Source organism: Leuciscus leuciscus (assembly GCF_965113295.1).
Source record: "Leuciscus leuciscus genome assembly, chromosome: 3".
Taxonomy (NCBI): domain Eukaryota; kingdom Metazoa; phylum Chordata; class Actinopteri; order Cypriniformes; family Leuciscidae; genus Leuciscus; species Leuciscus leuciscus.
Genome location: NC_138727.1, coordinates 66,636,278 through 66,651,277, shown reverse-complemented (window position 1 = coordinate 66,651,277; position 15,000 = coordinate 66,636,278). Strand labels below are relative to the sequence as shown.

The following is a 15,000-nucleotide window of genomic DNA, read 5'->3' as shown; positions in this document are numbered from 1 at the left end:
AGAGGTCACGCGTGTGGCGCTGGTGGATGAAGCTGGACACTGTGTGCTGGATGAGCTCGTCAAACCACCAAACCCCATCATCGACTACTGCACCAGGTACACACACACACACACACACACACATTCTTGTACATCTATCTTTTTGACACAATGCAATCTCTAGCCGCTTACCCTAACCTTACCCATCACAACTAAGTGCCTAACCCGACCCCTGACCCTAAACCGACCCTTGACCTCATTTATGACCTTATCCCTAAAGCCAAGTCTTGACCCTCAAACAGGGGCCGGTTTCACAAAGATAGACTTTGACTATGGCTCAGATATAGTAGATAGTCAGACTTCAGATAGACATCTAAATCAGACCTTAAGACTCTGACTATCGGATCGAGTAAGCGCGTTCAGCCGCTCAGTGCAGTTTACCCCAGCGGAAGAGATGTGTGTGTTGGAGGAGTATAACAGTTACAAGGACATTTTACCTGGGAAAGTTAGCGGAGAAAGTAGTTACAAGAGGAAATGTTTAATTTGGAGAAGGATTGCGGTGACAGTTAACAGTGGTAATCCGATCGTTGAGCGAGGCGTTAAAGACGTACAGAAAAGATACAAAAACATGGTACGAGACACCCTGTACACCACCAGTGACACAGAAGCTCTGCTGAGACCCACTGTCACCAACAGCATTCAGAAGAGTTCCTGTTGCATAAAATCTCAACGCAGTGCAAACCGGCGGCGCCACTCAGCGTCCAGCAACGGCTCCCAACAACGGCGTCCAGCAACGGCTCCCAACAACGGCGCCCAGCAACGGCTCCCAGCAACGGCTCCCAGCAACGGCTCCCAGCTACGGCTCCCAGCAACGGCTCCCAGCAACGGCTCCCAGCAACGGCTCCCAGCAACGGCGCCCAGCAACGGCTCCCAGCAACGGCTCCCAGCTACGGCTACCAGCAACGGCTCCCAGCAACGGCTCCCAGCTACGGCTACCAGCAACGGCTCCCAGCAACGGCTACCAGCAACGGCTCCCAGCTACGGCTACCAGCAACGGCTCCCAGCAACGGCTCCCAGCAACGGCTCCCAGCTACGGCTACCAGCAACGGCTCCCAGCAACGGCTCCCAGCTACGGCTACCAGCAACGGCTCCCAGCTACGGCTACCAGCAACGGCTCCCAGCAACGGCTCCCAGCTACGGCTACCAGCAACGGCTCCCAGCAACGGCTCCCAGCAACGGCTCCCAGCAACGGCTCCCAGCTACGGCGCCCAGCAACAGCTCCCAGCAACGGCTCCCAGCAACGGCTCCCAGCAACGGCTCCCAGCTACGGCTACCAGCAACGGCTCCCAGCTACGGCTACCAGCAACGGCTCCCAGCAACGGCTCCCAGCTACGGCTACCAGCAACGGCTCCCAGCAACGGCTCCCAGCTACGGCTACCAGCAACGGCTCCCAGCAACGGCTCCCAGCTACGGCTACCAGCAACGGCTCCCAGCTACGGCTACCAGCAACGGCTCCCAGCAACGGCTCCCAGCTACGGCTACCAGCAACGGCTCCCAGCAACGGCTCCCAGCTACGGCTCCCAGCAACGGCTCCCAGCAACGGCTCCCAGCTACGGCTACCAGCAACGGCTCCCAGCAACGGCTCCCAGCTACGGCTCCCAGCAACGGCTCCCAGCAACGGCTCCCAGCAACGGCTCCCAGCTACGGCTCCCAGCAACGGCTCCCAGCTACGGCTCCCAGCAACGGCTCCCAGCTACGGCTACCAGCAACGGCTCCCAGCAACGGCTCCCAGCTACGGCTACCAGCAACGGCTCCCAGCAACGGCTCCCAGCTACGGCTACCAGCAACGGCTCCCAGCTACGGCTCCCAGCAACGGCTCCCAGCTACGGCTCCCAGCAACGGCTCCCAGCTACGGCTACCAGCAACGGCTCCCAGCTACGGCTACCAGCAACGGCTCCCAGCAACGGCTACCAGCAACGGCTCCCAGCTACGGCTACCAGCAACGGCTCCCAGCTACGGCTACCAGCAACGGCTCCCAGCAACGGCTCCCAGCTACGGCTACCAGCAACGGCTCCCAGCAACGGCTCCCAGCAACGGCTCCCAGCAACGGCTCCCAGCTACGGCGCCCAGCAACGGCTCCCAGCAACGGCTCCCAGCAACGGCTCCCAGCTACGGCTACCAGCAACGGCTCCCAGCTACGGCTACCAGCAACGGCTCCCAGCAACGGCTCCCAGCTACGGCTACCAGCAACGGCTCCCAGCAACGGCTCCCAGCTACGGCTACCAGCAACGGCTCCCAGCAACGGCTCCCAGCTACGGCTACGAGCAACGGCTCCCAGCTACGGCTACCAGCAACGGCTCCCAGCAACGGCTCCCAGCTACGGCTACCAGCAACGGCTCCCAGCAACGGCTCCCAGCTACGGCTCCCAGCAACGGCTCCCAGCAACGGCTCCCAGCTACGGCTACCAGCAACGGCTCCCAGCAACGGCTCCCAGCTACGGCTCCCAGCAACGGCTCCCAGCAACGGCTCCCAGCAACGGCTCCCAGCTACGGCTCCCAGCAACGGCTCCCAGCTACGGCTCCCAGCAACGGCTCCCAGCTACGGCTACCAGCAACGGCTCCCAGCAACGGCTCCCAGCTACGGCTACCAGCAACGGCTCCCAGCAACGGCTCCCAGCTACGGCTACCAGCAACGGCTCCCAGCTACGGCTCCCAGCAACGGCTCCCAGCTACGGCTCCCAGCAACGGCTCCCAGCTACGGCTACCAGCAACGGCTCCCAGCTACGGCTACCAGCAACGGCTCCCAGCAACGGCTCCCAGCTACGGCTACCAGCAACGGCTCCCAGCTACGGCTACCAGCAACGGCTCCCAGCAACGGCTCCCAGCTACGGCTACCAGCAACGGCTCCCAGCAACGGCTCCCAGCTACGGCTCCCAGCAACGGCTCCCAGCAACGGCTCCCAGCTACGGCTACCAGCAACGGCTCCCAGCAACGGCTCCCAGCTACGGCTCCCAGCAACGGCTCCCAGCAACGGCTCCCAGCTACGGCTCCCAGCAACGGCTCCCAGCTACGGCTCCCAGCAACGGCTCCCAGCTACGGCTACCAGCAACGGCTCCCAGCAACGGCTCCCAGCTACGGCTACCAGCAACGGCTCCCAGCAACGGCTCCCAGCTACGGCTACCAGCAACGGCTCCCAGCTACGGCTCCCAGCAACGGCTCCCAGCTACGGCTCCCAGCAACGGCTCCCAGCTACGGCTACCAGCAACGGCTCCCAGCTACGGCTACCAGCAACGGCTCCCAGCAACGGCTCCCAGCTACGGCTACCAGCAACGGCTCCCAGCTACGGCTACCAGCAACGGCTCCCAGCAACGGCTCCCAGCTACGGCTACCAGCAACGGCTCCCAGCAACGGCTCCCAGCAACGGCTCCCAGCAACGACCGGTTCAAAATCCATTACATTTTTGTCTCATATCGTGGTTAATGTATATGCTGACTTCACCCTGTGGAATATACTCTTAGTTTTACACTCATCTACAGATATCAGCTGCGTTGATGAAAACTGATGATGTTATCAGATTTTCAGGAGATATTCTCAATTCATCAGTTAACGGACGCTCTGAATTAAGTCAGTCTTTATTTTTGAGAAACAGTCTAACTTGCATTACACTAGTCTATGAGCAGATTCTAGACTAGTCTAACAGCTCTGTGTAACCGGCCCCTGGCTCTCAGAGACCGGCCAACATGTCCTCACTCCACTGGGCTAACACTCACACTGGTCCTCACAGAGATAGTTGTACAAGTACACACACACACACACTAACTCACACAGAGACACACATAGAATTTCAAATGGGCACACACACACACACACACACACACACACACTTCAAACTTTAAAGAATGACATCACAACAGCTCGTTCTTTGGTTCAGTATACAGTATATGAAGTATATATCAGGGCCTTCACTGTGTGTGTGTGTGTGTGTGTGTGTGTGTGTGTGTGTGTGTGTGTCTGTCTGTCTGTGTGTGTGTGTGTGTGTGTGTGTCTGTCTGTCTGTCTGTCTGTCTGTCTGTGTGTGTGTGTGTGTGTCTGTCTGTCTGTCTGTCTGTCTGTCTGTCTGTGTGTGTGTGTGTGTGTGTGTGTGTGTGTCTGTCTGTCTGTCTGTCTGTCTGTGTGTGTGTGTGTGTGTCTGTGTGTGTGTGTGTGTGTGTGTGTGTGTGTGTGTGTGTGTGTGTGTCTGTCTGTCTGTCTGTCTGTGTGTGTGTGTGTGTGTGTGTGTGTGTGTGTGTGTGTGTGTGTGTGTGTGTGTGTGTGTGTGTGTGTGTGTGTGTCTGTCTGTCTGTCTAAACTGGCTGGTTCTCAAATCTGACTGTAGGAAGTGTTCTCAGAGAATACCCAAATACTCCAGACATTGCAGTTGTCAATGAACTCTCTAAAAACATTGAGATTCTGGAAGTGGGCTGTGTTTTGATGCTTACTTGGACTTGTGTTTTTCTGAGATATAATGTTAAGATACCAGTCATTAACCAGTGCTTTAGCAGTGTGTGGCTACAGCACAAAACTGATCATCCTCATTGTTGGTAGTCTAGGTCATGTGCACAGACTGTGTGTCAGAGGACTGCAGATCGCTGGACTGAGTAAGAAGACCTCTAAGCTAATAGTCAGATCCTGTTCTGTGTCAGCAGTCATAGGCAGTGTGTGTGTGTGTGTGTGTGTGTGTGTGTGTGTGTGTGGAGAAGTGATGTCACCTCTATCCTGAACATGCAGAGCCTATTCATCCATTTACTCATGTGGCTGTGACTATTAGCAGTGTTTGTATTGTCAGGTGAAACACAGGCTCTGTGTGAATATTTGGATGCGGTGTTGTTTTAATCAGTATTGGTCATGCCAAATAAAATAATCAGATGTGTGTGTGTGTGTGTGTGTGTGTGTGTGTGTGTGTGCGCAGGTTCTCCGGCATCACACACTCGACTCTGGCTGCGGTCTCCACTGCTCTGTCAGATGTTCAGGATAAACTCCTGCAGATTCTGCCGTGTGACGCGGTGCTGGTCGGACACTCTCTGGACGCAGACCTGCGCGCCTTACACGTACACACCAACACACCAACACACATACACATCAGAGTCAGTGAACACACACACACACAGGTGTTCAGGTGTGAAGCGTGGTGTGTGTGTTTCTGCAGATGATCCATCCTCACGTCATCGACACGTCTCTGCTGTACCGCCAAGACTTCGGCCGCAGATTCAAGCTCAAGATCCTGGCTCAAGTCATTCTGAAGTGAGTCTTCACACACACACACACACACACACACACACACACACACACACACACACACTCACACACACACTCGGATTCAAACTCAAGCTCCTGAAGTGAGTCTGAACACACACACACACACACACACACACACACACACACACTCACACACACACTCGGATTCAAACTCAAGCTCCTGAAGTGAGTCTGAACACACACACACACACACACACACACACACACTCAGATTCAAGCTCAAGATCCTGGCTCAAGTCATTCTGAAGTGAGTCTTCACACACACATACACACACACACACACACTCGGATTCAAACTCAAGCTCCTGAAGCGAGTCTGAACACAAGCTCGTCACACTCACACGGCTCAGCTGAGCTTTAGATTCAGTGTGTGTGTGTGTGTGTGTGTGTGTGTGTGTGTGTGTGTGTGTGTGTGTGTGTGCAGCCGGCAGATCCAGTCGGAGGACCGCAGAGGTCACGACCCCTGTGAGGATGCTCTGGCCGCTCTTCATCTGGCTCAGCACTTCATCAGGAAGGGACCCAGAGAGGTGAGGAGAACACGCACACACACACACACACACACACACACACACACACATGACCATGGGAAACTCCCGTTCCTCGTCAGGAAGTGATGTCGTCGTCTGAAACAGCAGAGAGGAGCCAGTTCAGCAATGAGGTTTCTTTACCAAGATTAATGAAGAAATTAGGTTTACTTAGTTATTCAGTGAAACGATATGTTATCGTGAATATTGTTGTAACTTGTTCATCATCATGTACTACTGTAGTAGTGTGGTGCATTCTGGGCATTATTAGTGGGGTAATTTACCAGATACATCATAGGATCCATTAGCGCCTGCACTAACCCATCCGGCTGATATCTCAAAATAAGCTCTAACTTTAATAATGTTCACCCACGGGATAAAGGCTTCTGGGGGGTTTGGCTCGAGGTCATGGTTCAACCGTCCCTTTAAACTCTCACTCTCTATATCTATGATAAAGGGTTAGTTCACCCAAAAATGAAAAACAAAAATAACAACTTTATTCCACTATTCATTTCCCTGCGCAGCGCGTCTGTGTTGTACGTCACACGTAGGCTCACTATTGGCCGACGCTGGTCATGTGTGTGATGCGTGTGGCGTATAACACAGAAGCGCTGCGCAGTTATCCTACGTGAAAAACTCGATGCTCAGAGAGAAGGAAATGAAAAGTGGAATAAAGTCGTTATTTTTGTTTTGTTTTGCGCACAAAAAGTATTCTCGTCGCTTGATAAACTTAAGATTGAGCCACTGGAGTCACTTGGACTATATTAACGATGTCTTTAATACATTTTCTGGGCCAGCAAGTTATAATGTCTTAGAAGCCTATGAGGAGTGATCCAGCTCTCAGATTTAATCAAAAATATCTTAATTTGTGTTCCAAAGATGAAGGAAGGTCTTACGGGGTTGAACAACATGAGGATGAGTAATTACTGACAGAGTTTTCATTTCTGGGTGAACTAACCCTTTAAGCTTGCATTAAAGGGCCGGGTGTACTACACTCCACTCCATCTCGCGCACACACACACACACACACACACACACACACACACACACACACACACACACACCTCGCGCGGGGTGCAGAGTGTGAGCCGTTCACACTAACTCCTCTGGTCACATGGGTGGACGGACGCACTGAGAGACCAGTGGCGGGTCATATGTCCCACAGTCATGTGTTGCACCGGGTGAACCGACTGAAGGGGAACTGTACATGCAGAACTCAAGAGTGATGTATTGAATCAAACTGGTTAACATTTTAATCTGGATGATTCATTAGTGAATCTGAATCATTGATTTCTCTGTGACTCATTCTGTTGAATCGGTTCTTCTCAGTGAATCAGTCGAGCCGTTGTTGGTGTGGAAGATTGGAATATTTTGAGTCCGATTTTTTTGATGGCACAGAAGGCCCTTCTTGCTTTCTCTTTCAGTTCATTCACGGCCAAATCTAGGTTTCCATTTGCACTTATCTTCAGCCCGAGGTGTGTGTAGCTTCTCACATGATCAGTTTTGGTCATCCCAAGGGTGAAGTTGTGTCCCTTTCCCTGACCTCTGGGTCTCTTCTGGAGCACTAGTGCTGTAGTGTTGGTTGGGCTGATGGTCAGGGCCCAGGTCTGCCAGAACTGATGCAGGGTGTCCAGGTTGTAGACCCTCTTCTGTTGGAGACCGCAGGGCATGTTGGGTAATCTAGCGGATTTTGGTGTTTGCCAACTATGTTTTCTATATGGTTTAATTTTTCATATATTTGTGTTTGTTTTATATTCATGTCTAATTTGCTATAAAGTGATGTTTCCAGGTGTCTCCGTCTTTTCTGATGTTTCTGATTCTTCAGGAGGTTCCAGTTGTCCCAGAAACTGTTTGATTGGACCGATTCTTCAATAGTTCTGAGCTGATTGTGGATGTACTGTAGTGTAGTGTATTTTTATATTGTTTAAGCTCCTCACAGTAATGAAGACATGAATCTGAATCGTCTGGTTGTCTGTTTATGATTTGCAAGCTGTCTTAAATTTGTCTTTATTCTTTTTTTTTATTTTTTTTTTTATATTTATTTTATTTCAAGAGCAAATGCTATTATTCGTACAGAAATTGTATTTTTTACATTTTCAAACCCTCCCCAACCACCCCATAACAATCTGCCTTACATGATGTTCATTAATAGTGATTACACAAAAGATGAAAATGACAATAATAGTAGTAATAGTACTACACAATAATAATACACATACAAAAAAAAAAAAAAAAAAAAAAAAAAAAAAAACAGTTGGACACCACAGTCAAAAGCGTAACAGTGATACAACAATAAACACAAGCCCTACATATCTACACATGTAAATATCTGGAGCGCTTGTGCCAGATCTTCAAAGGCCGCAAGTTTGTCATATAGAGAGGTGTGTATAAAGATAAAAAGTTATGGTACCAATGAAAGTCCCACTACTCCCCAGGGAGTACATTTATGGCAGAAAAATAGGATAATAAGGGCTGCCAGACATATGAAAATTTATGGGATCCTCTAATTGAATATTTAATCTTTTCCAAATGTAGGTATAACATCAGATCCTGAAGCCAATGCGATGCTTTAGGTGGGTTTGCCGATTTCCAATGTAATAACACCCCTCTACGAGCCAATAAGGATGCAAAAGCAATAATGTTCAGCTGTCTACGAGTCAGATTAGATTCGTCGGCTGGAGCACCAAATATAGCAAGTTCAGCACATGGCATCAGTTGCACGTTACATACTTGAGAGAGTGTATCAAATATGGTTGACCAATAAACAGTAAGTGTAGGGCACGTCCAAAACATGTGAGTCAGATCAGCTTCTCCAATTTGACATCTTATACAGGTCTTATCAAAAGTAGGATTAAAAGAAGCAATCCTTGTTCTGCTTAGGTGCACACGGTGCAAAACCTTAAACTGTATAAGACTCAATCGGGCACAAGAGGTACTACCATTCACTCTATGAAGGGCATTGCTCCAGAACTCCTCTGATAATAATGTTCCAAGCTCTTTCTCCCATCCACTTTTAACTTTGTCTGTTCCTATACTTTTTAAAGACATGAAAATTGTATATATTCTTGAAATAAAACCTTGTAGATGGAGAGGAGCTTCAAACAGAGAGTCTGCAGGAGACTTGGATGGAATATGAGGAAATGATGGGCTTTGAGCATTCACAAAATGTCGTATCTGAAAATAACGAAAAAGGTCAGCTTGATTAAGATTGAATTTGGAACGTAAATCATTAAAACTAGCAAAAAGACCATCAATATAAAGATCACCAAATTGAGCAATGCCCTTATCTTGCCATTGTTTAAATGCTGAGTCTAGTTTGGCAGGGAGGAATGCATGATTGGTGCATATTGGGCTCTGAAGCAAAAGTGCTTGTCTTAAGTGCAAATGTTGGCGTATTTGAATCCATATTTTAAGAGTAGAATGAACAACCGGATTTGATGTATATTGTGCTATTTTAATAGGTAGGCTAGATGTTAATAGGGCTTGTAAAGAGGTTGCTGTGCAGGATTTAGATTCTGTTTCACACCAATCAGTGGCGCCTGATGGGTGCATCCAATAGATTATCTTTTGAACTTGAGCAGCCCAATAATAATATAAGAAATTAGGAAGAGCTAAACCCCCATCACTCCTATGTTTCTGGAGAAACTCTTTCCGAATCCTAGGGGTTTTCCCATCCCATAAAAAACTGGAAATAAGTTTGTCTAATCTGTTGAAAAAAGCTTTGGAAAGGAAGATTGGTAGGCATTGAAATAAATATAAGAATCTTGGGAGAACTGTCATTTTAACACAGTTCACCCTACCGGCCAGGGTTAGATGAAGAATCCTCCATTTTTGAAGATCAGATTTAAGTTTAATCAAAAGGGGAGTAAAATTGTTTTCAAATAGTCCTTTAAAGTTATGTGCTATATTAATGCCCAGATATTTAAACCCAGATCTTGCCAAGCGAAAGGGGAAAGCAGAGTCAGGCATATGCCTGGCAAGTGTGTTAACAGGCATGCATTCACTTTTAGAGATATTCAATTTATAGCCTGAGAAGGTCCCAAAATTGTGCAGGATTTTGATAATATCGTTGATGCACGATAAAGGGTCTGAGATGTAAAGAATCAAGTCGTCAGCGTATAATGAGAGCTTATGTTCAACACCCCACCTATTTATACCATGAAAACTAGGTGTGGATTTTAACACCAAAGAGAGTGGCTCAATTGCAATTGTAAACAAAAGGGGGCTTAATGGGCATCCTTGCCGAGTGCCCCTTGATAGGGAAACATTTTTGGATCGCCATTTATTAGTAACCACTGAAGCAACTGGGGAAGTATACAGAAGACGGATCCATTCTATAAATCTGGGGCCAAAACCGAATTTATTCATAGCGAAAAAAAGGTAACCCCATTCCACCCGATCAAATGCCTTTTCGGCATCTAGTGAAACTACAATTTCAGGGGTGTCCTGGGATTGGGGGGTGTAAAGAACATTCAAAAGACGGCGAACGTTAGAGAAGATGTGGCGAACTTTTATAAAACCAGTCTGATTAGCTGAAATGATACTGACCAAGGGAGACTCTAATCGGATAGCTAATAATTTGGCTAAAATTTTGACGTCTGCATTTAACAAAGAAATTGGTCGATATGAGCTACATTGTGTTGGGTCCTTTTCAGGCTTCAATAGAAGTGTAATCAGTGCTTCAGTAAGGGACTTTGGTAAAGTTCCCTGAGATAAAGAAAATTCAAACATATTGAGCAAGAGTGGAGATAATTTAGTAGAAAACTTCTTATAAAATTCGATCGGAAAGCCATCGGGCCCCGGAGACTTGCCGCTTTGCAACGCTGATATGGCCGCAGATATTTCTTGCAGCTGAAGAGGATGATCTAAGTCTTTTTTATGTTCCAATGAAATAGTGGGGACATTTATGCTGTCAAAAAACTCTACCAATCTAGACTGATCCTTAGGGGTTTCTGATTTATAAAGGTTAGAATAAAAGTTCATAAACGTGTTATTAATTGTAAGGGGATCAGTAGTTAAATCCCCAGCATCATTTGTAATTTGAGAAATATGTTGAGCTGATGATCTGGATTTAAGTTGATGGGCTAACAGTCGACCAGCCTGATCACCGTGTTCATAGAAAAAACCTCGCGACCGGAGAATAAGCCGTTCTGCTTGACTTGATGAAATTAAATTATATTGGGTTTGAAGATCAATCCTTTCTTTATAAAGTTCTGGTGTAGGAGAAGTAGAGTATTGACTGTCAATTTTGGATATCTTCTCAATTAGCTGTTGCCTTTTCCTTTCCCTTTCTCTGTTAATAAAAGCAGTATATGATATAATGTCTCCCCTGAGCACTACTTTCAGCGTCTCCCAGAGGAGAGAGGGGGAGACTTGCTCCGTTGAGTTAAATTTTAAAAAATTGTCAATTGAAGAGGATACATGTTTGCAAAATGAGTCATCTGACAATAATGAAGAATTTAATCGCCATATGTGGTTCGTAAAATTAGATGGAAAGGAGAGATCTAGTAATAAAGGAGCATGATCAGACTCTACAATAGCAGAATATTCAACTCCCTTTACTGAAGAAAGGAGGTTTTTGTCTATAAAAAAGTAATCAATTCTTGAGTAGCAATGGTGTACATGTGAAAAAAAAGAATAAACCTTATTATGGGGGTTGTAAAAGCGCCAGGGGTCTACGCAGCCAGTCTGGCTCAAAAAGGTTGAGAGTTCATTTGCCATTTTAGAAGGGGCCTGCGGTTTTGGGTTGGAGCGGTCCAAATTTGGGTCCATTACACAGTTTAGATCACCACCTAAAATCAGATAGTGTGAATTAAAGCTAGGTAAAGCAGCAATTAGCTTATTTACGAAATTCTTATCATCCCAATTAGGGCCGTAAACATTCACCAGCAAGACCTGGGTATGAAATAGTTTTCCAGACACCATGATAAAACGACCCTGAGGGTCAGCAATAACTTTAAAGACTGAAAATTGAATTTTTTTGTGTATTATTATAGCTGTTCCTCTTGCCTTAGCATTAAATTTAGAATGGAAAATGTGCCCCACCCATGATTTCTGCAACCTAAGATGATCTGAATTGAGTAAATGTGTCTCTTGAAGGAAGATAATATCAGATTTAAGACGCTTAAGATGGGAAAAGATTTTTGACCTCTTTATAGGACCATTGAGACCTTTAACATTCCATGATGTAAACCTAATACACGACTTTCCTGTCATTCCTGTTTAAACATTGGACATAGTTCACTATAGAGGGATAAACACTGCACCTGTGGCAAAGACAAAACTGGTACCCTACTAAATTTCTCACACCAAAACAAAACAGAAACAAGTGGAATATCCATTGAAAACAAAAAACAAAAAGGAAAATAAAAACAATCAATAAGGCAGTGAACCAACCCATGAACATTAGAACACTCTTTCCTATGTTTACCTCCCCAACTGAGGTAAGCTGCAGGACTCCTATAACCCTGTTGTACTCCCAGTAGCTCTTAATTATCTACTCAACTGTTGAGCCCCCCGTCAACCTAATCCTTACACATCACAGCAAATTGTAAATACTGTATAAACTGTATTTAGACAAGCAGACACGAAGAAGAAGAAGAAAGAAAGAAGAAAAAAAAAAAAAAAAAAAAAAAAAAAAAAAATTGTCTTTATTCTTTTACAATCCGAATCAAATAATCTTTTCATTCTTTTGTTTTTGTTTATGGTTTTTCTTAGTAGTTTTAAGGTTAGATATTGTTGCCAGATAATCAAATATGTAATTTATGTTTTCTACAGCCAGATTTACGCCATCTTCATAATGAGGATAATCATAATCTATGAAGTTATCCATGAGTCAGCACACTTGGGGGTGGTCAGATGCGGTCAGGAGTTGTTCAGTGCTGTTTTGAGCCCATCTGTAGATGTTTTGGATGTTGTACAGCTTACTGGGTTGTGGGTGTATGTTAGTATTTTCTTTCCTTTTTAGATACAGAGTAATGTGGCTGTAATCCGATAGGGGTGTTAGTGGTTTGACCGTGAATGCTCTGAAAGAGAATATATCTAAGTCTGTGATCATGTAGTCAACTGTTGAGCAGCCATGAGATGAGCTGTAGATGTATCTCCCTCGAGAGTCCCCTCTGACCCTGCCGCTGACCTCTGACCCTGCCGTTGACCTCTCACCCTGCCGTTGACCTCTCACCCTGCCGTTGACCTCTCACCCTGCCGCTGACCTCTCACCCTGCCGTTGACCTCTGACCCTGCCGTTGACCTCTCACCCTGCCGTTGACCTCTGACCCTGCCGTTGACCTCTGACCCTGCCACTGACCTCTGACCCTGCCGTTGACGAGGTACAGACGAGGCTTCGACAGAGCTCAAGTAGAAGCCTCCCGTTTTTATTCACCTGAGCATCAGAGTTAGTCCTTGAAAAGTTAACACTGTTTTGTTGAAAGCTCTGTCCAAATATATAATTATTCCCGTTGTCTGTGGTGTAGTCGGGTAGGGCTCCTGTTCTAGCTTTGAGATCCCCACTGGGCCTGGAAGAGGTTGATTTGGCTGTGGAGGGTCTCAAAGATGTTCTCGTTATAGTAAGGAGATTCAGAGGGAGGGATATACAGAGCACAGCTCTCTCTCTCTCTCTCTCTCTCTCTCTCAGCTGGTTGAGTCTCAGTGATTGTCTCTCTCTCTCTCTCTCTCTCAGCTGGTTGAGTCTCAGTGATTGTCTCTCTCTCTCTCTCTCTCAGCTGGTTGAGTCTCAGTGATTGTCTCTCTCTCTCTCTCTCTCTCTCTCTCTCTCAGGTGGTTGAGTCTCAGTGATTGTCTCTCTCTCTCTCTCTCTCTCTCAGCTGGTTGAGTCTCAGTGATTGTGTCTCTCTCTCTCTCTCTCTCTCTCTCAGGTGGTTGAGTCTCAGTGATTGTCTCTCTCTCTCTCTCAGCTGGTTGAGTCTCAGTGATTGTCTCTCTCTCTCTCTCAGCTGGTTGAGTCTCAGTGATTGTCTCTCTCTCTCTCTCTCTCTCTCTCAGCTGGTTGAGTCTCAGTGATTGTCTCTCTCTCTCTCTCTCTCAGGTGGTTGAGTCTCAGTGATTGTCTCTCTCTCCTCTCTCTCTCTCTCTCTCTCTCAGCTGGTTGAGTCTCAGTGATTGTCTCTCTCTCTCTCTCTCTCAGCTGGTTGAGTCTCAGTGATTGTCTCTCTCACTCTCTCTCTCTCTCAGGTGGTTGAGTCTCAGTGATTGTCTCTCTCTCTCTCTCTCTCAGGTGGTTGAGTCTCAGTGATTGTCTCTCTCTCTCTCTCTCTCTCTCTCTCAGGTGGTTGAGTCTCAGTGATTGTCTCTCTCTCTCTCTCTCTCTCTCTCTCTCTCTCTCAGGTGGTTGAGGATCATCTGGATGACCTGTGGGATGTTCCTGAGATCGATGACTCTGATCACCAGATCTCGTCTGATCAGCGCTTCAGGTACTTGTCTATTTATCTGACACGTGACACTGTGAGGATGTTCCTTTCTGACGGTCTCTCTGTCCAATCAGCTCTCTCCGCTTCGGCCACGCCCTCTACGGGTCCGGCCAATCAGCAGTGTTCCTGGGCGGAGCTGTGGAAACCAACGGTTCAGTGGCCAATCAGTGCAGGAGACAGCAGTGCTCCAGTGACAGAGAGGTGTGTGTGTGTGTGTGTGTGAGAGAGAGAGAGTGTGTGTGTGTGTGTGTGTGTGTGTGTGTGTGTGTGTGTGTGTGTGTGTGTGTGTGTGTGTGTGAGTGTGAGTGTGTGTGTGTGAGTGTGTGTGAGTGTGTGTGTGTGTGTGTGTGTGTGTGTGTGTGTGTGTGAGAGTGTGTGTGTGAGAGAGAGAGAGAGAGAGTGTGTGTGTGTGAGTGTGTGTGTGTGTGTGTGAGTGTGTAGGTGGTGTGTGTGTGTGAGTGTGTGTGTGAGAGAGAGATTGTGTGTGTGTGTTGGTGTGTCAAGTCAAGTCAAGTATATTTGTATAGCGCTTTTCACAATACAGATTGTATCAAAGCAGCTTCACAGTATTAAATTAAAATAATACAACAAAGTTTGTTTCAAGAGGAATTTATTGATTGATAAAATAAAATAAAATAAAATCTCCCCAAAATATCCCCAACTGAGCAAGCCAAAGGCAACAGTGGCAAGGAACCGAAAAACTCCATCAAGTGACCTAATGGTGTCCTAAAACTCCATCAGGTGCCTTAATGGAAAAAAAACCTTGGGAGAACCCAG

The 15,000-nt window shown here is 47.1% G+C and overlaps 1 protein-coding gene across 3 annotated transcripts in view; it reads left to right on the top strand.

Annotated features, from left to right (window-relative positions):
• Window positions 1-15,000, top strand: part of rexo5 (RNA exonuclease 5) — a 29,478-nt gene that overhangs the window by 5,297 nt on the left and 9,181 nt on the right. For all 3 annotated transcript variants that reach the window (XM_082165165.1, XM_082165164.1, XM_082165166.1), the window contains 6 exons: window positions 1-96; window positions 4,927-5,065; window positions 5,164-5,258; window positions 5,698-5,800; window positions 14,141-14,226; window positions 14,298-14,424. The exon at window positions 1-96 is cut by the window's left edge and continues 20 nt beyond it. In XM_082165165.1, the coding sequence (XP_082021291.1) occupies window positions 1-96; window positions 4,927-5,065; window positions 5,164-5,258; window positions 5,698-5,800; window positions 14,141-14,226; window positions 14,298-14,424 (646 nt within the window). The remainder of the gene's footprint in view (window positions 97-4,926; window positions 5,066-5,163; window positions 5,259-5,697; window positions 5,801-14,140; window positions 14,227-14,297; window positions 14,425-15,000) is intronic.